The 24,535-nt window shown below is 37.3% G+C and overlaps 3 protein-coding genes across 6 annotated transcripts; 2 read left to right on the forward strand and 1 right to left on the reverse strand.

Moving 5' to 3' along the window:
* Positions 1 to 3,470: 3,470 nt before the first annotated feature.
* Positions 3,471 to 17,600, reverse strand: LOC126878107 (chromatin assembly factor 1 subunit A-A). Of its 2 annotated transcripts, none has more exons than XM_050640587.1 (10): positions 17,552 to 17,600; positions 17,101 to 17,189; positions 16,210 to 16,988; positions 15,975 to 16,126; positions 15,474 to 15,895; positions 15,233 to 15,399; positions 5,097 to 5,245; positions 4,961 to 5,012; positions 4,747 to 4,885; positions 3,471 to 4,618 (listed from the first exon to the last, which is right to left on the reverse strand). In XM_050640587.1, exons 2-10 carry the CDS (start codon positions 17,177 to 17,179, stop codon positions 4,119 to 4,121), a joined length of 2,439 nt encoding a protein of 812 aa, XP_050496544.1. In that variant the 5' UTR covers positions 17,180 to 17,189; positions 17,552 to 17,600; the 3' UTR covers positions 3,471 to 4,118. The 2 variants fall into 2 exon arrangements, with proteins under 2 accessions (XP_050496544.1, XP_050496543.1); XM_050640586.1 differs by having other exon boundaries at positions 17,291 to 17,597.
* Positions 5,263 to 15,224, forward strand: LOC126878141 (Wilms tumor protein homolog). Of its 2 annotated transcripts, none has more exons than XM_050640672.1 (5): positions 5,263 to 6,913; positions 13,418 to 13,679; positions 13,763 to 14,005; positions 14,210 to 14,349; positions 14,456 to 15,224. In XM_050640672.1, the coding sequence occupies exons 2-5, from the start codon at positions 13,418 to 13,420 to the stop codon at positions 14,756 to 14,758; spliced, it is 948 nt and encodes a 315-aa protein (XP_050496629.1). In that variant the 5' UTR covers positions 5,263 to 6,913; the 3' UTR covers positions 14,759 to 15,224. The 2 variants fall into 2 exon arrangements, with proteins under 2 accessions (XP_050496629.1, XP_050496627.1); XM_050640670.1 differs by lacking the exon at positions 5,263 to 6,913 and adding an exon at positions 11,267 to 12,912.
* Positions 17,601 to 18,374: 774 nt separating the features above from the next.
* LOC126878114 (palmitoyltransferase Hip14) lies at positions 18,375 to 23,228 on the forward strand. 2 transcript variants are annotated; one of them, XM_050640606.1, is made up of 10 exons: positions 18,375 to 18,863; positions 19,761 to 19,999; positions 20,088 to 20,287; positions 20,372 to 20,581; positions 20,655 to 20,949; positions 21,007 to 21,207; positions 21,530 to 21,691; positions 21,763 to 21,919; positions 22,078 to 22,322; positions 22,414 to 23,228. In XM_050640606.1, the coding sequence occupies exons 2-10, from the start codon at positions 19,862 to 19,864 to the stop codon at positions 22,648 to 22,650; spliced, it is 1,845 nt and encodes a 614-aa protein (XP_050496563.1). In that variant the 5' UTR covers positions 18,375 to 18,863; positions 19,761 to 19,861; the 3' UTR covers positions 22,651 to 23,228. The 2 variants fall into 2 exon arrangements, with proteins under 2 accessions (XP_050496563.1, XP_050496564.1); XM_050640607.1 differs by having other exon boundaries at positions 18,377 to 18,863; positions 20,670 to 20,949.
* Positions 23,229 to 24,535: the final 1,307 nt, after the last annotated feature.

Here is a 24,535-nt window from a genome sequence, read left to right on the forward strand (position 1 = left end):
AGCCGATAAATTATCCCATCCCTCTGCTTCGCCATAAAACAATATTCCAACCTCCTCGAGCCACGCGCCGTTCTCCAGCCTCCAGTTCTCTCGAATCGCGACACCCTTCCCAGTCATTCTCACACGACCCTTCGAACAGTCTCGAAAAAAAAAAGAAAAAATCCAATTGCCACCCGTGCAGTCGCTTACCGACTCCGAAAACCCTTCCTCCTATTCGGTACACCTTCCGCGCAACTTGTTCTCTGTTGGAACCGGTGGAACCGACGCGGAAGGGTTGGGTAGCCATCGGAGAAACCGGGCAACGAGCAACGGCAGCAGGAATAAAGTGGAGTAGACCGGAATAGAGTACAAGGTGTATGCCTAGAAGGTATAGAGAGAAAATGGTAGCCAATGGCGTTGGCTCGGCGTCGTTGCTACAGTATTGAACGTCTCCTACGTGGGGTCCAGATCTCTCTCGCTCTCCCTTTCTCGACTTCTCTCTCTCTCTCTCCATTGCTCGCCGTTCCTCACTCCACCCCTTCCCAGCCTCTCAAGCTCCGTTTCCTCCTGGTCCTCCTCCTCCTCCGCCTCCCTCTTCCTCGCTCCTCGACATCCTCATCCTCCATCTCTTCCTCTTGCCGTCGCTGTAGCCAGCATCGTCACTCGCACGCGCGCGCGCGCGCGCTCATACACACACACACAGAATCGCTATCTCTCTTTCTGGCGGTCGCGCCGCCGGCCTTCCGTCTCCGTCCTTCCCTCCGACGGTTTCTCGTGACCCGACGACGTCCTCTCCCTCCACGCCGTGGTCCCAGGGTGGAGACCCTCCCTCTCTGCGCCTCCTTGCTCCTCTACGTCTCCCCGCGGCGTCCGCCAAGCGCGCGGGGTGGAGGTGGCAGGCCTTCGCTCGCCTCTACGTTTATCCCTGTCTTTCTCGTCTCCTCTCTTCTCTTGCTCTCGCTCGTCCCTCTGTCCAGGAGAAGAGAGTCCGCCGCCGTGATCCGTGGCTCCGGCCGCCTCTCTATCCTCTCATTAATATCCGGAGACACGACCAGCCGGTCCACCGGCGGAGGGTACCTCTGATTGGCTGCGGCTACACCGCGACATCTCCACGCTACGCGGAACCAACGTCGAGCTTTCGAGGAATTGCAAAGTGGAATTGGACGGATCGGCCGTTCAAGGGGAGTTCTTCCGTCGTGATGGGATTGCGGAGGTTGTGCGAGGATGGTCTATGGCCAGGAGAAGGACGACGCTCCGGGTTCGAGGGCGGGATTATTGATTTTTGGGTGGACAGGTGTAATGGCTCGGTTTTTGGGAATATCGAATGGGGTGGGCGAGGGAGAGACGTCAGTTTCAGGAAGTTCGGTGTATTCGTCGAGAATGCCATTTGGCTAGCACTGGTCTACTTATCTCGAAGCACCGATATCCGCCAATTTCGTACAAGCTCGCGATTCCATCGATCTCGATTTCTTTCAAAATCGTCGTTCGCTTGTTGAGATTCCTTAATCGCTAAAAACTGTTACTGGTGAGATATCAATTTCCATGTTGTTTCCCTCGATGACAATTTTCAGAGCTAAGAATGAAATCCTTGAAGACATTGAAACGAGTACAGGAAATCTGAATGTCGCTTGCGATGAAGGGAGAACATTCGCGTTTCGTCCGAACTAGTCTACGTTCGCTGTGCCAGCACCGAGCAAGCGTAACCACCCCCGGGGGGTTGGAACTTAATTTCTGCGTTTTCGAGCCGCGTGGCGCCAGATCCCGTAACGTGATTCGATAATTGCCATAATCTGGAGGCACAGCCTTTCCTTATTTCGGCCATATGCCGTCCAGCCCGAAGCTACATCCCGAACTACCGGCCGTAAAACTTCCTACTGGACTCATTCTTGCTTTTTCTCTTCGCCGTGTACCCGGATGCTTGAACGCCGCGGGATCCGTCAGCGGATTTCGCTGCGTTCGTTAGTTTGTTTTTCAATTTCGATTCGTATTTCGCAGTGGTCTAACAATTTCATGGAATTGTTACAATTTTGAAACCACGGGCTATCAAAACTAATATCGACATTCTAAAAATAATTGTAGCGAACCTATATGGTGGTAAAAATAACAAAAAAAAAAAAATCCCTCGCTTTTTTCGCCCTATCCCCGGAATAATAGCTATTTTTTGCCCAAATTTTTCACATCAACAAAATACCAGAGGAATATATTGTCGCGACCTAAAATTACTCAGTTTCAGATGTCAAGATTTTGATTGATTGTTATCTCCAATTGAAAAATTTATTTTATTTATCGCGTTATCGCGATAACAATTATCGATTGTTTTCAATGGTTTTTGCTATAAGAGTTTCGTATTCTTATAAAATTGTTTAAAACTCGAAATTATGACAGAAGTTGCGAGAAACTAACTTGGATGAGAAGCCAATAATTTTCAAAAGCCAATAACTTTTATTACGTTCTAGTTGTGACAAAATATAAATTCGCCATTGTGGCAGCTTCCATTTTTATTATATAAAAAGCGTTTAAAAAAGCGAGCTTCGTATTGATAATTAATAATAAAGTATAAAATTTGATATCAGTAATTAAATGAAGCATAGTACTTTGTTTGATATTTTCGAGTATTTTAATTATAACTATATTAAAAACTTTTAATAATTAAATTAATAAAAGCTTTCCATCCAGCTAAATACAAAAAGACTATAAAGGCTGGATAAGAGTAGAAGAATATATATAGTTCGCCACTGGACATCGGCATTAATCCGATCCTCAACTTCTGTTATAATCCGATGTACATATCTTTTCACAAAGATTTCAGGTTTTTGCAATCTTTTGAAAAATCTCTTAAAAAATCATATGCAATGGGTGCGATAAAATCATACGAAAGAATGGAAAAAAGAACAATCGTAATCGAGAACGGAGAATCCAAACATTTTCATTCCCATGGAATCTCATGGACAAATCGAAGAGAAAGGTTCTATCGTTCGCCGATTTCCGATATTGTATCATTTTCGTTCCAATAAGATACGCTCTTCCGGTCGACCGCCAATAATAGAATGCTGTGCAAAACTTTTCGTTGCAGCTATTTTATTTAACTCCGATGCACTGTTTGACGGAATGCAATTCCACGTTCCGCAAAGCCTGGTCTGATGCATTAACCCATTCGAACGTTACTGCCCGATGCAAAAGTTTTTAGCCGATGGAATCCTCTGGATAATTCACATTACTCGAACAGATTATCCCCATTCGCGCTTTCCTTTCTGACTTACCCTTTGAGAACGATGGATGAGGGTTTAAAAAAAAAAAAAAGAAAAAAGGGGCAAAAAAAAAATGGACATCATGGTATTCTTCGATTAGTTCGACAGGAGGTGACAAGCTTTCCACTGATTTATTTATTAACTTCTTTTATTATAAAAGTATAACTGTATTAATAGAACAGTATAACGAGCTATAAATTTTATACGCTTCATTTTATCTTCCCGTCTTGCCCTTTTTTAACAAACTAACGATACTGCATTCCGCCGTTCGTGATCTTTCTTTCAATTGTACAATTAGAAACATATATCACATGAAGTATATTGTGACTTCGATGTCGACCTTCTCTAGTTAATATCGATAATCACGTTGTTAAGTGTATACAAAAGAAGGAACTACCTAAATCGACGAGTAGCGTTAATCCAAGTACTATTTGAGCCATTTCATCAATCGTTGATCAATTATATGGTAAATAGTAACCCACAACGATTTGTGACGTTGAGTAAGAACTGAAGTTAAGTTTTTCATTTTTGAGTATTTCGTTCTAATTTTCGCGTCTAATTTAAATTGGATGCTTGCGATCGAACGATACCAGTTAAATATTACAGCAAAATGCACATTGATCCATATTTAGAAAGCGATAGCACTATTCCAATTAATTTAAACTAACTTACAAGTCGATTTTAACAAGTTGCAGTTAAAAATGACCAGATTTTAAATCAAAGAGACAGTCCACCAAAATCGATATTTCGATTATTAAATAGCTTAAGATGCCAGCTTAAAACATTGCAAATGTCTTAAATAATGTACTTCTAAACACGATTCGAATCTATCCTTCTCCCAAGCTCTGAACACATCGCTTTGAATAACTGGAAGACGATCTTAAAATAATCTCATTTCGGAGAGAAGAATAATCTGATTTTCGTGATATCACTCTTCTTCTTGGGTGTTAGGATATAGGACCAGCAATTTGGCAGAGGAAGCTCCTCGTTGATGTGCTCTTTCCTGATGTTTTCGTCAACGTACCAACAAGCCTTTGAATGCATCGGCCCCTTCTCTGGACACGGCATCCATTTGCCAATCTCGCGAATCTTTTGTTGTATACTGGCTTTTGAAGGCTGACTTTTAGCTCCCTTGTTCTTTTTACTCCAGTAGGCCATGAATTCTTTTACAAGACAGCGTTTACTATATGTATTCCCGTGTATTAATCGAATAAGATCCGGTATAGCTGCTTCCGGAAATCGTGTCTTTTTTGAACTCGTCAGCGGTTGCTGTTGCGTGGGAGTACTGCACTCGTTCGTTGCCATGGCTTCGTTCATGGTTGGTAGTAGTATCGGTATTCGATATACCCAGGCGTCTCGAGCTGACAAGAAGTCTACGATCCTTGGTGGCACTGCAAGCAGAAGATAATTGTCAGATATTTCTCATTATGATACAATTGTAGAAATAAAAATTCACGCTTATCTTCTGGTCCGACGTCTAGCAGCTATGTTAGGTATATTTTAAATGTCGAATACTCACCGTTTGGTTGAAATTCATTTTTAGACCCTTTCCAAATACAACCTATTATTTTTGGCTTTAACTTCGCGGTCTTTGCGTTCCTTTCGGACTCGAATTGTTCTCCGAGTAGTTTCAACTTGAATTTTTGTGTTTCAGGAGTCTACGGAAATGAACAAATTATTTACTTTACCCTCGATAGACATGATCGATTATTATTTATTTTAAAACTACTTACCATGTCTTGCTTGTCTTCCTCATCAGCGCGAAGCTCTTCATCGGACAAATAGCTGAATTATTAAAAACACGGAGATTTACAAACGGATGAAAATGTATAAATGTTTAAATATCAAGAATGAACTGAACTGACTTACCCATGAGGAACCATGAAATCGTTATCTACATCATACTCGTTGTCCTCCGGATTCTCCTCGTCTTTTTCATCGTCAGAACCGCGCAAAGATTCGCCTGGTTCCTCTTCCTCCCATTCTTCGTCCGAATCAATCTCGTAATTGAACCATTGCTGAAAACAGAAGAATAAATTTCTCAAATAAAATCTGACAGCTGAATGTGACAAGTATAATCGAAATACGTGATTCTAATGTGAAGCGTCGTATGGTAGATAAGAGTCGAAATAAGTGCAAAACACGATGCGTTATGGATTCACAAATAATCTATCGAAATGCGATTAAAGGCTCGAACCATTTTTTTATCGAGAATTTTTTCTGCCACTGATAAAAACGGACGCTGAATACGAAGACAGTTGGACAACGCAGAATGAACGCTAGTAATAGTTACGTATCTTTCAATTTTTGCTTAAACTTTACTTGAAATTTCGTCAAAAGCGTTAGCGTGCACGCTGACGCGCAACTTTCGCGATTATTTTTAATCGACCTACGATATATATTCCGATAGAACGATAATCAAATCAATTGGTTGTATAGCTTTTGTCGAATAAATTTTTGGCAAAACCTGTTTTTCCTTTTCTTTCGCCGTTACAAAAGTAACTTGAAGTACTCTCGTATTTCCTTAGGAACTTCGATTTCGATCGTTATTCGGAATTTTTCATTGCGATTCGTGAAAACATTATCGGTTCGTTCTCCACAGACTTTATTTTAGTTACGAACATGGCCACGGGATTTCACTGAAGTGTAAAATATGATTAAGCAGGACGTCGGTATCAATGCGACTTCCTTGACGGGTGATATCGTCGGCGCACGTGCTGCTCTTCTCTTCTCGGCGATTCTCTTAGTCGAGAGACGAGAGATACTCGTCAACGAGTCGGTGCTCTCGAAATGTGGATGTGGATACGTTACCACGAAATCGTCGCCATGCGACAAGAACAATAAATTGAACGAGCAGTCGAAAACTTGGAAACGAATCTCCTCTGTTTACTGGAAACGCGAATTTTGCCAATCGATCGATCTTACGCAGTGCAAAATTATTCCTTGCGTAATAAATTTGTACCCAAGTGAGTGACGAGTGCCATTGGACACCGAAGAAACGAAGTGTTCGAGGATGGGATTTTAAAACCAGTTGCGGATTTTTCGCATAAATGAAGAATCGAAGTAACGATGGAATGATTTTTTGATCAAACGCAAGCAACTTGGTAGCTTGTATCAGTAGCTATTTTTATCGATTTATTTAAAACATTATCTAATTCTAAATTATAAATCTTCATAGTCTCTTATGTAGAGAATTAGAAAGTCAAAGGTAAAGATCCAAAGGCGAAGATATTGAAACGTTGCAAAGTTCGAGCTCGAGGAAGAAACAGAGGCAAAGCAATCGCGTTTCTTTGCGTGAGAAGGTCTGGAAAGATAGAAATACGATTTTACGAGCTGTGACTCGTATCGATCGATCGAACTGGACGACGAAAAGAACCCATCTACCCAACCAAACATCCTGGCGATCGTGCATCCGACCGAAAAGTCAATAAATCGTTGGTTTTCTTGTTGTTTGCGGCGCGAGGCGCGGGCTCGATCGATAAATCAACGTCGATTTGATCCCCGCGCGAGCATCAATTACAGGACCTTCCCTTTGACATTAATTTATTAGCGGCGGGAAACGTAATATCGCGAATGATCGGCGACCTAACCATCGTTCGAGGCGTGACGCGGAAAACCGGCGAACAAGAGGAACAAAGAGGAAAAGGGCGACCACCAGTTGAGCAGCTTTCGGCAGCGTAGCAAAGGTGAGTGCCGATTTCTTCGACCGTTAGAAGCGTTTTTCGATGCCAAGGATCCAACAAATTATTGTATTAACTCTCCACTAACATCATAATTTCAATTTAATTTCAATTTATTTTAATATATTTAATATAATATCGATAAATCTAGTTCTATAATCTATCTATGGATTAACAATACTAATCGACATACTGAGGATCATAGCAGTGTAAATGAAAGCTTTCTACTTTCCTATTGTTCTTTCCTATTGTTTGCAACATAACGAAGAGGGTGTAACACACGAAAGGATGGTGAACGTGGTCGATGTTAGCGTTGACAGAACATTTGATACGGTTTCATGCATGCCACCAGCACGGTACCTCGACTCTTTTCCAGCGATCGTATTCGGTATCGTCAAGTGCCATTTAAGCAGCGATAAAACGTATCTCGAAAAATTATGTCCGGTTACCTCTGCACTGTCGGTCTTCACACTTTCACAAGATCGTTCGACACCGAGCGACTGGTGTTGAGAAATTTCACAAAGATTTTCCCTTATCGAACAACCATATACGGGAAACAATTCTCTTTCTATACTTTATTTCCTATAGAAGAAATCTGTTGGGAAAGTTAAATTTAATCATCGCTCTTTCTACGCAATTTTTTTGTATATATTAAAAAAAAAAAAAATAGTGATAAAATCAGAAATAACGAAGAACATCTACACTCTCGCTAAGAATCTTAGGATAGACGTTTTTACTTTAAAGCTTCCATGTATTTAATGTAAATTATGAACTCGAAATCATGTTCAGTTTATAATAGAAATCCTAATAGATTAGATACCTTTTTTTTTTAATAATTACTTAACTATTCTCAGTTTTGCAATAAATGTAATAATCGTTGCAAAGCTTTCGAGCAACGACGTAAGTACCTCGCTTGTAAGTGGAAGTCGTGCATTTAGCGGAATTTTAATTCATCGATTCAACGAATGGAGGAAAGAATTTGAAGAAATGATAATGCGTTTAATCGGTTTCCGCCTGGAAAATCGTAGGCATCGTCTGGAAAGACGCGTCGGAGGAAATGCAGTTATCGGTGGAACGCGACCCGTAACTTTAGAGCGATGCCTGGCGAAAGCGGTGGTAGATTATTTACGGCGTGTTGTCACCCATCGGGCCATCTGTAATGGCTGTTTTATGCCCCATTAAGATTATAGCCGGTGCTTCTTGACGTTGCACACCGGAGATTAAATCCCTGCATGTCGAATTGATTTATTATCCGAATATTCGGCTGAGATACGCGGCCTTTGCTGGCTCCGCCCTTCTTCATTGCCGCAACATCGATCGCATCTCCACGATGTTTAAGTTTCTTTAATTGTTTGTTCGTATCTCATCTTATAAACGTTCATATTGTATCTCATCTTCGAAACTAGATCATGGACGCCTTAACAAATTAAACAAGCTACTTTTTCCCCACATAGGCAATACGTACATAGTAGTAACGTATGTGGCTCTTATCAACATAATTATCGCAATTAAACGGAGATACCCCTGAGTTTTATTCGCTTGAAAACAAAACAGTGAACTTTATCCCAATCGCGTTTTGAAGACGTGCCAAGTGACACCGTGATAGCGGAATCGACGAGATTAGCGAAATAAGCTCCTAGAAATATAATCGCTGTTAATTTAACCGAGATACCAAACGTTAATTAAAGATCGCGAAACTTTTAGACGAACTTGCGTGTAAAACTCGCGTGTAAAATTATGCGATATAGAAATAGAACTGGTTCGGAAAGCGATTCGTTGGTGTAACGAAAAGTTAGTTGAAACAAGACATTCAGCTACGATCTGCTGGCAAAATGTTGGCAGAAAAAAAAGAAGTGATCGAGCCTGAAGCGAGAACGATGAAGATATCGACAAGCGAAATGAATCTCGAAGCTTTTTATCGGTTGCAAACGGTGACGCAACCAGCAGCGCAATTAATAAATCTCTCTAGAGGGTAGATAGAGAGAGGGGATCGTCGTTGCGGCGCAAAGTTGTATAGAGTTTTTGATATTTCAATTAAACCGTCGACAATCAGTCGCAACGCGACGACGTTTCTCGAGAGTGCGTCAGTTAGATAAACGGCCGTACGATATCTCTCTTTTATTCGGAAAACTCATAGGCAACGTTAACAAAGCCACGTAATCGATTAATTCTCTACGGATTAAATTAGCGTAAAACGATAAAAAAAAGTACAAGTATCGTTAAACCACATACCAATCGGTGTCTAACGGATAAAATAAAAATGTAATTACGATGCGTCAGGAGAATCAGTGCTTGGCGGATAAAATTATTGCACTGTGTTACGATCTTCGTTTCTTTCGATCTTCGATCGATTCGTTAGAATATTTTGTGGCAAGTACGACGTCGATATCTACGAAGCTAGGACGAACGAGAAAAATTTATTGTTCGTTTTGTGATATGTATTATCTAGGAAGAAGGACACGTTAATTTATAATTAATAGAGAAAAGATATGTCAACTGTAAAAATAGAGATGCGGGGTGTTATTGATGTTCTGCCGAGATACGCTAGCGGATGTCGTCTTAAGATACGGAGGAAAAAAAGAGATAATAGAAAAACAAACGGAGCGATCAAGGTCAGATTGTTAAGTAAAACAATGAATATTTATGTTTAACGCGTGTAACTGCTAAAAAAATTAGAATAGATACTTTCTCCACTGAATCGTTTTAGAAGATATGTGTAATCATTTCAAATACTGTCATTTCGCGTTGCTTTTTCGGGCAGTCGCAGATAAGAAATTTCTGACGTGGACGTAGGTTTCCCTGGACGTATTCCAAAAGCATAACGAGCATTTACGTAAAGATATAATCCCCTCTCGGTTCGAAAGAAATCGATACATCGATATCGACGAGCGATGGTCTGTTTTCTATAACGATATCTATAGAGTGAAACAAAAATAGAGTTCAAAGCTCTAGGGTAAACGGTACTTGCCAAATGACGAAAAAGATCCTAATAAACGTGGGTCAAAAAATTGATAGCTTGAAAATAATAAACAGTTTTTCGAAAGGAAATAACTTTCTCGTCTCAGATCGAAACAGCGGATCATCTTATCGTTTCTCTTTTTCCTGCCTGCAAAAGGTCCCCTATGTGTCCTCCCTCTATTTCCACGCTTGACATCTGCATAGATTCTTTCAAAGATTGCCAGACTTAACTATTTCACTTGGCACTTTGTATTAAACGAATAATCCATTATTTCGTATACGGTACGATAGCTGCTAAAGCGAGAAAATTACTCGCTTTCAGTTATTAAACAAAACATTGTTTATAACTTTGAAACTATTAATATTTCGATGCATATTTATTAGGATACCTATTATCCACTCTAGAAATTATGAACTCACTTTTTGGTTCACCCTGTATAAGCGGCGTGCCATATTACGCTCGCAAAGAACATTATCCAACCGATATTCCTCCGATATTCCCCAACTTTTATGTAATTCTATACTCAGGTAAACAAGGAAAAAAATAATGATTTGCGCATTTGAAAAATGCTTTGTCGTTATAATTACCAAAGCAAATTCAAATCTATTCCAGTGACCTAATTATGCAAACTAAAGTGCATATAAAAAATACATTGTACAGAAATTTCAGTGATTACGACGATTCTTATTTATACCATCTAAAAAATAAAAAAAAAGAGGAAGATAAAAAGGAAAACTAAGAAACAAAACAGTGAAGATTATTGCAAGAGTTTAAGCTCGAAAGCACAAGGTCGAGACGTTGCACTTCTTCTCTTCACTGCAACGTGTTCTTGACATTTTAATTGAATGCAAAATATATTCCTTGTATCTAAGGTCAACTTCCTCCGACACGGATAACCGTATTACGAACGCGATCTAACTGTTACTGCCACTGACTTCGAACCATATTATCGGTTGCTGCTCCTTTTTGTCACTCTAGGTCAAAGCCATTGCAATTATAATATCGTTGCCCCATTGATACATTCTTTGGAAATGTACTATGTTACATCCAATTATTTCGATTAAAATATCCCGATCTTGAATAAACTAGAAGCTAATAACGAACTTTTTGTCTACTTCATGGTACATGCAGGATTTAATGAAAAAAAAAAAGCTAAACTTTTTGTTCTTTCGCTTGGACGTTCTTCAAGGGATCATGGTAGTCCCAAGACAGTTATAAAACTGTTCCTAGATAACTGTTTTATTACTATGATCACAGACGAGCAAAAAATCTGCGCGACTAGTGAATATCTGCCAAAAATCAAGGTCTTCGATACATTTGCAAAAATCATCTGTGTAGAATCAGATTCGTCGAGAAAAATAGTAGTTCAAATCGAGTAGTTGTGATCTTACGACGCGTTTGATGAAAAATGTATTAATGTAACACAAAGTTACGGTAATTTTTAACAAATGTTTCGGTGTCACGCCTCAGCAAGTGAACCCAACTTTCAAACAATTACCGATTTTTCGGCTCGCCTCTTCGACTCGACTCGACTCGATTTTACGACTCTGCGACTTTATTCGCTCGATCTATCACTTGATACTATTCTGACTGATATACCGGCACAATGGTTAAGCGTTTAAACTCTCTCGCCATAAGTTAACCGGCTTTTACCGATTCGCCACTTGTTACGTTTTTCTTTTTTCTTCGAGCTTCCTTTCGTCGTCAACTCAACGATTTTCGCCGTCGACGTATCGTTATCCGAACTGACAGATGCACGCACACGCTCTACATCTGGCTAACTACTTCTCGATAATATAATCTATTCGATATCAATCAATTATTCAATTTTTCGAAATGCTTCGTACAACGTATTTATAAAAGGCTTCTATAATTGCTGGAATATTTTTGTCAACTACCGTATGTCAGTCGTGTGCCATTCAAACCGTCGACCACGTCGCAAAATTTCTCCTACGAACGGTACAATTAAAAAGAAATCGCCATCCGCCAACGTCATCGTCACTTGCAGACTTCTAGGGCCATCGACGGGCCACGTGCTCCTCGACATGATTCGTTGAACAACGATTAGCGATTTCGCGAAGAGAACACCAACGGTCCTGCCGAATAGGCCCAGGGCCACACGGACACGTCGCTCATGGCCGATTATCGGGGGTGACTGGCGTCGTAAATAAGCGCGAGCCGTGACGAGCCAATTAGCCAGGAAGCCGTTTCGCTGGCGCGTCTGCCGGTGTTCTGGGACTGACTTCTCCCCTGGGAGAAGCACGGCGACGGGACCGGGTGGCACAGCCTCGATTATCTCGGCCCGTGTGGCGACAAGCCACACCACGAGCACCGCGTCTTCTCTCGGAATCGAGATCGGCTTGCTGTCGCAGTCTCCACGCGTTCTACGGCCGCGAAGCGTTCGAAAGGGTGGGTCGCGCGACCTCGACAGTTCCACGCGAACACCAAGTCTCCCAGGACGCGTTCCTTAAGTTCTCCAGAAGGGACAAATCGAGATAGAAGATTGTACGATCGTTTGATATTTCGTTGTTCTTTCGTTAATTTCTTCATTCGTTCTATAGTGCGATATAACAGCTAGAATTAGAAGATTCGGAAGGGTGGTTTAGTAGAAAATTCACGATACATTGATATTTCAGTTGAAATTATATCGCGTTAGAAAGGAAACGTTAAGTATTCTATTATTGCAGAAAATTTCGAGACTTAGTTTCGTTCACTGAGGATGACAGTGGTTTAACGCTTGCAAAATTCAGAGGGATATTTAGAAGCTTCGAAAGAAGGGTTTGGAAGGACGATCGAAAGCGTGCGCCGATTTGTTGGTGGCGCGCGGAATCGGCAAACTTTGTAACAGTGGCAATCGGAAGTGATAATGCGCGTAGGAAATTAAGACAGTGATTAATAGTGAGTAATTACATATGAAACGCAAATAAAAAAGACAAACAGAGAAGAGTAAAACGTCACGGACTGCGTAGTTTTATGAGACATTGGTTTTAACTAGACAGAGCATCGATTAGCCGACAAGATGATAGAAGAGGCTGCGATGTTCGACGTAAGTAGAAGCTGACAACCGACTAATCGCGTACCTTCGGATAATAAAAGATGTACAACAGAACTGCAAACGCAGATAGCTATCATTAACAATTCTAATCGTCAAGCCGATTAACATCTTATTAATTACTTAAATGGAGAATAAAGATGAAATAGTTCGGAAAGAGGCAAGAATCAACAACGATGGTGACCATCGCAGTTGTCGTGTTGTTTCCTTCTTTCTTTCGCTGCCTGATAACTCAAAATAGAATTGAATGTTAATCAACAGATATAGAGCGTTCGCGCTGCTTGACTTATTGCCGGTATCACCAAGAAACCAGCCCGATTAATCTGAAACAAGCAACTCTCGCAACAATAAACAGTCCCGTTACGTTACTCGTGAATCGATCATCTTTTTGTTTTTGTTTCTAGCTGTCATCGTTGCAACGATCCTCTTCGATCTTCCATATGACGAATTCTCTTGTTTTTCTTTCTTATTTTATCTTATTTCTTTGTTTTCGTCACAGATGACGGACGAGTTGTTGTTCTCCGCGTTGGGCCTGACCATGGACACAGGTGTCGAGAGGCAACTGTTCTCCACGAATTCCACGAGTTTCGCATGCGACTACGAGGCATCCTCTTGCAGAACGACGCCACGCAGCGATGACTCGGAGACCGTCGATCAATCGAATAATGTAGGGAACACGATCGAGTGTTACACGGATCTGACTTGTCCGGCGAAGACATCTTGGAACGAATGGTCTGATAACAATTCAACGCCACTGTCAGGTAGCTAGTGACAAGGAGATAGATGCTCTTTTAGCGTTCATAGGGTAGGTTGAACGATGATTGACAAACGCTGTTTCTGTCAGGTACAGGATGTCTAAGCGAACTAAGCGAACTGAGTGAGTTAGACTCGGAGTTGGAATGGTGTTTAGACAGAAGCTGGAACTCGGGTCTTCCAGACAGGACACCGTTGTGCACAGCAGGCTGCGAGGGTTTTCTACACCTTCCTCTGCCCAACCCACAGCAAACGTTTCAACGAGAGGAACCATTATGGGTGCTTGGGATCGATTTGAGAGCCCTCGATGATACCTTGGAAGCCAGCGGTATAGGTAAGTTTCGAACATCTTCCAGAATTATCGTACTAGAGAAAGCTGTTGGATTGAAATCGTGTCTGTCTTCTGACCGAGTTGTCCTAAAATTTCGAGAGCAAATTTATGAAATAATTCATCGTAGCTTTTTTAATGTACCTTAAAAAATGAAGAAATTGTTTCAATTCGGAATCATTCAACAAAAATCGTTTCTATTGATTTAAGATTATAACAATAATCAAGTAGAAGAAAATATTTCGTCAGCAGCTGCCGCGGCACTAGCAACCCACGACTACACTAATCGCAGTTTGGCGAACGCGGCTGAGGATCGATGCTTTCCTTGCACTTATCAAGGATGCGTCAAGGTACGCTATATCTGGTCAATGTCCCAATAAGATATTCGAAGATTATATTTACCAATTTTTAAATATTAGAATTGAGAAAATAAAAATCTAACAACTATTTTTCCAGGTCTATGCAAAGGCGTCCCACTTGAAAGCTCACCTACGTCGGCACACAGGCGAGAAACCATTTGCCTGCACGTGGTCCGGTTGCGGATGGCGGTTCAGCCGATCCGATGAACTAGCCAGGCATAGACGATCGCACTCAGGCGTAAAGCCTTATCCATGCGAAATGTGCTCGAAGAGGTTCGCGCGCAGCGACCACTTAGCCAAACATCGTAAAGTGCACAGAAAGAACACTTACCCATTGTTTCACGGAGGAAGAGGGCTACGCGGAGAAAAGATGAATTCCATTCTACCAGCGGAGATTTAGTCAATTTATCTTATATAATATAACTGACGATGATTGTATTGAGCGTCGGAAGAATTTTCTTTCGGATTTCTCGAATTTGCAGCTTCGTTGCTTCCTTGCGATGATATTTAATCGGGAAATCGGGAAGAAAGTGTTTAGTTCTCGATGCGTGCAAATTATGGAAAATGATTTCCGTGTTGAAGTTTTAGAGAGAAAATATAATTCAAACTGAATTAAGTGACAAAATTTATAATGCGACAATAAATTGTTGAAAATACGATAAATTGTTTGTTGATTATTTAATACGATTTAAACGAGTAATTGTAAAATACAACATTAGTTAGAACCAAACTGTGAAAACCTCAAGTTCTTGATGAAGATTATTGCTAGATATACCAAAAATACGCCTAATCATCGTCGCAAATGTGCCTCAGTATCATATATATATCATCAAAAGTGAGAGCTTTTATGTAATAAATGGAATTTCAGACTTACCATATCCTTGGAGAAGGGCCTTCGAGGATTGATAATTTTGCTGCGTTTCCTCCACGTACCCCAGTAAGGTGGACGTTGATTTTCAGAAAATTGTAGCAATTTAGGTCGTCGCATCTCTACAATAACATTTTGATTCACAATGTTCGAGCTGCCATCGTTTTCTTCGTCTACAAGGAAACGACATGTGATTAACTATGATGTACAATTATATGAATGATTGATAAGAAAGAATAATGTTTACCTAATAAAATTACATCATCTTTCATTTCGAGCGGCCAAGTTTTCGACGATTTGCGTGGAATTGTTCTTTTACCCTTAATCTCACTAAGATACAAATCTGCCATTTGTGTGCTTCCCTCATTGCACATTTTGTCCAATAACAATTTCTCTTGTTCGGTTAAGAATCTTCTACAGACTTTAGCTATCTTCATATCTCCCTTTACCTCAAAAGGCATGAAATTCTTCACTTCATTCGTGCTTTCGTCTTCGACGGATTTTTCTTGTTTCTTAGCAACGAAAAATCTGGTGAAAGTCGTGGCTGCTTTCTGTTTCTTGCGCTCTGCTTCCAACCTTTCTTCCTCTTTTCTTTTTTTTTCCTCCTCCTTAGCTTCTTCCCTTCTTCGACGTTCCTCCTCCTTTGCCTGTCTTCCTTTCTGTCTTTGTCTGTAAATACATATTACTGAAAACTAACAACTATATATTTTTACAAAGTTATGAATGTTACAATAGTAAATATCCGTACTCGATCTCCATTTGTTTCCTTTGTTCTTTCCTTTTCTTTTCCATTAATTTTTGTTCTCTTTCAACTCTCCCCCTTTCCTCTTTTTGTTTTCGTTTCTCTTCCATTTCTTTTTTCCGATTTTGTCGTTCCTCCTCCAATTTCTTTTCCTTCTCCTAATAAATAAATGAAATGATAAAATTAACTGATAATTAAATTAACAAAATAAAATATCTGTGCTATAAGTGTCCCAATTTACCATTTTCAATCGTTTCTTCTCTTCTTTTCTTCTAGCATTTAATAATCTCTTTTCTTCTTGTTTAGGCGTTAATTTCTTCAGCTTTGTTTTGTCTGTTTTGGGAGTTTTGATAGTTTGCGATGTACCAGGTGTATCTGTCATCGTATTTGCAGATGACTTGGCTTCTTCGTCTTTCTCTTCGGTATCAGAGGATAAAACTACAAGATCGGAATCAGACTGACACAAAGAATTATTGGCAACTGAAAGTAAGCCTTCTACTTTATTGCTTAGATTATTGGTTGTCCCTGGTGTATTTATATTGGTTTTAGTTGCTTTGTTAGAACTCTCCTCAACTTCTTCTATCGAATCATTGTTCTCCTCTTGGAAAGAAATTTCAGATTCTTCTTTTGAGGCATCTTTTTGTTTATCAGTCTTTTGAAGGAACTTTGTTAAAGGACTTGACTTTAATTTCTCCTGTTTCTCTAATTTTTTCTGGCCAGTTACAATTTGTTTCGAAGTTCTGGTTTTACTGCTAGCTTTTTCTTTACTAAATGCATTTTCTTTTGCATTTTCAGTTTCTGTGGGTGGATCCTCTACTATTATATCGATATCTTTGTTTTCTGTATCGACACTCGTGCTATTCGGTTCACTATTTACACTATCCTTACTTAAATTATTCTTCAAAATTTTCATTGCTTTCGGACTTTTACATTCCATAGAAGGTGATGCTAATTTCCTCTTTCTACTGTGCACAACATTTGGTGACTGTACTGGACTTCGCATTTGGAATGGTAATTGTGCTACATTGAAATTTCAAATTACATATTTTACATGCATAAATTTCCCATTTTGTTACATTATATTTTTATAATAACTATAATGACAATACTGTAATTATTAAAAATTAAATACCTTGTTTCATTTTCTTTCTTTTGACAGAAGTTACTTCCAAAGAGCAATCATCTTGTTCATTGCTATCCATTGTTTTCATCTCAGAAGTCCTTATGAGAAAGAAACACGAGATTAAAATAAATCTCAATTGAATACTTAATTGAAAATAAAAAATAAACGAATAAAAAAGTATATCGTGACATTATCTTACTTAAATATATCTAAATATCAAAGTCTTTTTTACAACATTACATCAACTGACAAGGTTGACGACGAAGCTGTCAATGATACATTGTTATAACCTAACAATAATTTATCAGATAAATGTAGGTAATACGAGAAATAGAAAAACATGAATTAAATATGTATGAATTCCAAAATAAAAATAATATATATATACACTAAAATTAAACTATTAAAAGAACTATTTTCACAAATACAGTATGTTGATAAAACATTACTGCCGAATTACAATTGTAACAAAATCGGCGGGAAAATAGAGCATAGAAAAGGACAAATTTCAGATGATGAGATTTTCCATGAACTTTAATTTTACTAGATGAGCGACTTTCAATGAATATTAGAAGCCGTTTAACAAAGAACTTGATCAATCAGTGGTTGGTTAGAATTTAACCAATAAAAACTTCATATTTCATTTATTATTAAATTTATAAATTGGAAATACAAATTGTGTATTTATACCATAAATTAATTATTTATAGATGAGTTTCTTGTTTTATTTATAAAATTGTCCGACTTTCATGAGTGTTATATATATTTAGTGATTTTTTAAGAATACATTTTGCGGATATTAATATTCATACAGCCGAACTATCATGCTCGATAGAGAGCGCGAAAGATTAAAGATAACAATTGGAATGCAAATATAACTTTAATTGTACAGCAACTTGCTTGTTAATTATTTAAAATATAAAAAAAAAGATTCGAGAAACTATCCTTTTTTTTAGGTTTTGTCCTAATCCTTCTCTCATATTCCAAAGTCATCCTCTTAAACATTTATGATTCAATTGTCAGTTAGATTCTATTTCATCGACCGCATATTCTTTCTGATTTCACTGCAGCTTCGAATCGTCGAACTTGCTTTATAGTAAAGCCAAATTTAGGCAGTAGAAATCACAAAGAATAATCGTATTTATTGTTAATTAACTACATGTACAGACGATTTCAAAATTCGTTCCTACTTTATATATCGATATCGGTAAACGTAAAGTCAGGTTCATGCGATACTGTAAAGAAAGAACAACTGCGTATATATACACGTACGTATTTACTTCCTCCGCCAGATGACTCGCTGATAACTTTACCTGACTTTACATTCGTTCGATGAGTATCGGATACCGATCGGGCTGTTTGCGAAACCGTTTGGTCAATAAGAAGCTCCTCGTGAAATTTGAGATAGCAGAATGTACGTACATGTGACGCGAAAGGTGTATCGTGTATCGGTCCGGTACGCGGCCTGTGCTCAATAATTCCATCAAAAAAGGAAACGTTCACGGCGATGAAATTCTGTGACAAATAAGGAGAATAAGAACAGTACTGACATACCTGAGTCGCAGGAGAAACAGCAAGTTATTGCAGAATATCCTTTCCACAGACGAAAGAAAAAAAGGTCAACACTTGTCTGGATTGTATGCGATGTGCCGGCGACCCACCCTCGCTCACTGTTTATCCTTTAAGTACAAATCTAACCCTTTACTACGTATTCGAGGGTAGCATGCCGCATACTATGCAAATCTACCATCACCGTTGTCATTACCTAGGAGGTAAGATATGATATCATCGTAATAGTAGTCACAGATGTATTTACAGATATAATCGGAAATCATCTCATCAATATTGTGAAATAATTTAATCTTATCATGGAGTTGCCTTTTATTAATTGTCTTGATGTTTAACGGTTATATTGCCCCCTCCTTGGGATAACTACAAGAATTATATTCTTTTGTAATTATATATGTATCAACAACTTCGGTAGAGAAGTAAGATTCTTCCATGTAATAACGTGATTCGAAAATTTCTCAATAATGGGAAAGAATCGTTCATTGTGACGTTTATCATTAGTCCCTGACGCGAATACCGAATCGATTGTCAATATGCTCGATGTACGCCATAATACACATCGTATTTACAACGCGGTATACACGGTGAATACAAACGATGAATTGATTACTGTAGGTTAAATTGAATAATATTAATCGTCAAACGAAGGACATTCGTATGTTATAACGTTAGCAACTTTTTACTTGATAATGTTTTATATTTTCGATCGATGTAGCTTATAAGGTCAAATAAGGGGAATCGTGAAGATTTTCATTTATAATATGGTCTATAGAAGTATTAATAATTTAATAAGATGTCATGTGACAAAGTACCAATAAAACTGATCGTAATATAAATTTATAAAAGTCATAAGTATTTATGTAAATATCTATTATTCTTATTTAAATATGTAAAGAACTTGTTATGCTAGGAAATTAAACATGTTTTAATATAAAAGTTATACGAAAATTTTTTCGAGTTTATTTATTAATAATAAATGACTATGATAATGGTACTTTGATATTTAAATAATAGGATAAAAATTATTAGAGAAATGAATAATGTTCAGAAAAATTTTAGAAGATAAAATTTAATAGAGCAATATATTGTTACTGTTTCAGTTACATTTTACAAGATAAATCAATTTTAAAAATTTATTTTTGGACACAGACCTTTCTTGTATCTATAGCCTGATTTCCAAGTTAATATTAATAAATTCAACATGTATGCATTAAAAATACAAACTGCCTGTCAAAGCGAGGGTAGTGGGGAACCTGATGATCCAAGTAGTCACCATCAAGAACCTGTTAGACCTCCGGCACAGGATTGTAGTTCATTTGACATTGTTAGAGCAACTCAGGTAATTAAATTTCAAATACTATTATTTGGCTAATTATTTGCTTAGGCATTGAAAAATATTTATTACTTGGGAAATTAATTTTTTACAGTATGGAGCTTTGGATCGTGTGACTGAATTAGTAGAAGCTGGTGCTGATGTAAATCAGCCAGATTCAGAAACCGTAACATTATTGCATTGGGCAGCAATAAATAATCGAAAAGACATAGTAAAATATCTAATTGCAAAGGGAGCTGTTGTTGATGCAATCGGTGGTGAACTTGCTTCCACACCACTACATTGGGCTACAAGGTTAATTTTAAATTATGATTCAAATCGATTTTATGATGGAATCTAATGAATCTTTTAGCAAATAAAATAAGTTGTTGTTTCCAGACAAGGTCATTTATCTACAGTTGTGATATTAATGAGAGCAGGAGCAGATCCAACTCTTAGAGATTCTGAAGGATTTTCATGTATTCATTTGGCAGCTCAATTTGGTCATACCTCTATTGTAGCTTATCTAGTTGCAAAAGGAGTAAATCCAAATATGCCAGACAGAAGTGCAATGACACCCCTCATGTGGAGTGCCTATAAAGTTAATAGGTAAGTGTGAAAGAAAAATGAAAATATCTATTTGTGAAAATTTTAGAATTACATTATATTGTTTACTTTGAAGTTCTTCCTTTTACAGTTTAGATCCAACACGCTTGTTACTGACTCTAGGAGCATCTCATTTGCTCGCAGATAATTTACATGGTAATACTGCTTTGCATTGGGCTATTATAGCTGAGAATAGTACAGCTATATCAACGCTAGTTCATCATGGTGCATCTTTGGATCGACCTAATGTTCTATATGAAACACCAATGACATTATTGGATCGTCATATTGGTGCTGCTTGGTTAGGACATAAAATCAGTCAAGAAATCAGAGAAAAACAGGGCAGAACACGAATATGGTGTAGGGATAAGGTGTGCACTCTAATTATTTTTATCTAATTTCGCTCTTTAAAGTTATATTTCTTGCAGAGAATACGCTGGTATTGCATGGTCAGTACACCATTTATAGTTTTTTATCTTATTGGAATGATTTTTCAAAGTGGATTGGATTATCTAATAAAAATAGGTGCCTTTATCACTCTTTATATAGCACTGTATTTAGCTAATCATTTTATCTTTGACGAACGATTATTTCATATTATACCAATGTCAATCTATTTGGCTACAAAGGTGAGTATTCAAAAGGACGTATCATATTTATTATTACTAGACCCTTTATATTAAAGTCTTAGAATTAAATAATGTTACAAATCTGTGTAGAGAGAAGTGACTGAATTATATCAGATATCAACTTTTACATAACTGATACAAGTGACTTATCACAATACGTGTTAGATACAAGTGCCTTATCACAAGACATAAGAAAGCTAAATTAATATTATTAAAAATAGCATACAGATTTAGTGTTCTTTCAATAACTTTTTACTTTATATGTAACTTGTATAACATTAGCATTTTCATAATCAACATCTTTTACGATCATTTGTTACAGATGTGGATATATATAACATGGATATTTTGGTTAGGCATACATGCTGCATGGTATCTATGGTTACTATTAGTAGGTGGATCTGTACCACTCTGGATATGTTTCTTACAATCCTGGAGGGGTGATCCAGGTGTAATTACAGCTACACATGAGGATAAGTTAAATGTAACAGTCTGTATATTACGATTACATTATTTGTAGATGAAGTGTATTTTTCAATTTTTCATTGTTTTCAGACAATTATAGAATTAGCAGAGTCTGGTGGTTTTGAACCACAATCATTTTGCAGCAGTTGCTTGATTAGAAGACCAATGAGATCTAAACATTGTTCTACGTGTGACCGATGCGTTGCACGCTTTGATCATCATTGCCCTTGGATTAATAATTGCATTGGTATGTCACAAAAACTTATGTGGAAGATGGTTTTATTATGTTAATAACATATATAACTAGCACAGTTTCAAATTGCATTAGCTTTAGACAATCTAATTTCAAATAACGCAGTTGTACTTACAATTTTTAACATCCGTTTTTTCTTTTTAAAAACTTAGGTGCGCATAATCACAAGTATTTTCTGGGATTTTTAGCATCATTATTAGGCCTCTGTATTGTTATTTTATCCGCTAGTGCACAGTATTGGCAATTTGAGTGTTGGACAAATTTAACAAAAGGGCATACTGCTGATAATTATCTAGTTACTACGGCTACATGCGATGCTTGGGTAATGTGGGTTGCAGCAAATACGGCCCTTCATTTCTTTTGGGTCGGCACGCTACTCGCGTGTCAATGTTATCAGGTTTGTTCATTTTATCTTCTTTAGGTCTATATAATCAACCGAGTTACGACAATTTATTTTCTCACCATAATATATATTTTTTATTTACTAGATTATGGTTCTTGGAATGACAACAAACGAACGTATGAACGCGGGACGCTATGCTCACTTCAAACAAGGGAATCCTTTCCATCGTGGCGCTCTTCAAAATGCGGCTGATTTTTGTAATTTAAGTTTCTGTGGAGTAAAAGCAAAGCCCAGCTCAGACTGGTTACATAGTTTCGATCATAAACAAAGCATCGAAAAGTTGCCTCTACTTGCTACGAAAGACAACTTCCAATATATTTAGAATTTTTCTTAAGGGTCGCAGAACTGTCATGGAAGATAATGTAATTTTGCCATCAGAAGCTAACATAGTGTGTCATATCATTTGCGCCTGGAGTATACTTCTGAATTACCAAAGAGTTACTACAAAATTGGAAGTGACTTTTAAGGAAGGTAGTGATTTTGCATATACAGATTTAAATTGCATAATATAAGTAATTTCTTACATTTAATGAAATACAAATTTTAACATTCGTCTACCGTAAAAGACTGTTCTACGACGTAAGTATGCATATCCCACATTTGTGTACTCTTCGTTTCAAATATGAAACAGAAGAACACGTTGCACAAGTACTTTGACTCTATTTTTACAACAAATTATGAACCAAGATTCCTTTTTGTCTTCGTATATTATCTCTACAGTTTACTTCTTACTTTCGATAAACGAAATGCTAACATAATTGATTAAAATGTAGTTTAGTTTACGTCGCATTGTAAATATCTATACTTTTCATGGAATTGTAATGTCACAAAACATAAATATGTTAATATTCTCTTTTTTTCAATTACAAGTTTTTAAGTTTACTTTAAATGTTATAAATTCCAACGAGTATCAGATTTAATCCATAAATAATTTATTTGTATAAGTACAATTCTGATCATGTTGGTAAAACAGTAATATCTTTATACAAAAAGAGCCATGACAGTCAGTTGTATAAGATCATTATATAATCGACGTTATTTATTACAATTATTTGTACTTTGTAGTTTTTATTGTTCATGATAGAAACATGAGTATTCATATTAAATTTGAATAAAATTCAGAATATGTAAAAAAGTTATTAAAAGGTATTACTAACGAAAAGTATGGCATATTTATATTTAGTAATTACTGGATCAATTTCAATCCAAAAAATAAATCAAACGTTGTGCAACATTATTGTAAGTAAAATTACATTGCATATTATTGTTGGCAATTTAATCCGTTTTTTCGTACTTATGAATAAGTTTACCTGACTTAAGTGCCATGCTTGTACTCTTCAAAAGACATGCGTATACTATACGTATTTAAACTCGTATATATATACATATATATATATATATATATATATGTATAAGTATTTATTTATGCTCTTTGTAAGATTTGATTAATGTTGTCTGTTGTATCTAATCTATTACTACATTATGTAAAAACCATTTTAAACGATAGCAATATAGGATAGTCTATAACAATTGTTTATAATGTCTGTTTTAATAGATGTCATACTTTGATAATGTCATCAATTTCAAAAAATTATATTATTATGCGTAGAAATACCAAATATAAAATAAGAGAGGAGCCTGATACATTTTTGTACAATTACAACGTGTGACGACAGTTACTAATAGAAAATAATTGTGAAATGTTACTTTACATTCCAGAAACGTACTTCGGTGTATAACTGTGAGTTTCTTTTTCCTCTTTAACTTTAGCGTGTGATTAAAAATGTATGCTCATGCTTTTAATTCGTTTGTCAGCATCATTGACATGCGTAAACGATTGGAGTGCATTGTTAAGGTTGCAAGTTGCTATGTCAATTCCACTTTCTAACATTCTTAGTCGTAATTATCAAATACTAATACTATGAAAGTTGTGTTGCGCGCACAATTAAAGAAGGAAACCAGACATTCTACAATTGATTGCATCCTTAACAGGATAGGACTCAATTTAATTTTATTAAGATATAATTTAAAATAAAAGCCCATGTTACGAATATTTTCGTCAATGATCCCGTTTAACCAGTTATTAAGTATAAGTATTAAATACTCAAGCTAAAGAGAGTGCATGTGTTTTTTACATTGCATTCCCAATAGGTGCCTAAATATCCAATTATGTATATTACCTTGTATGAATTTATAAAAAAGACACT

Source organism: Bombus huntii, chromosome 2 (assembly GCF_024542735.1).
Source record: "Bombus huntii isolate Logan2020A chromosome 2, iyBomHunt1.1, whole genome shotgun sequence".
NCBI classification, from domain to species: domain Eukaryota; kingdom Metazoa; phylum Arthropoda; class Insecta; order Hymenoptera; family Apidae; genus Bombus; species Bombus huntii.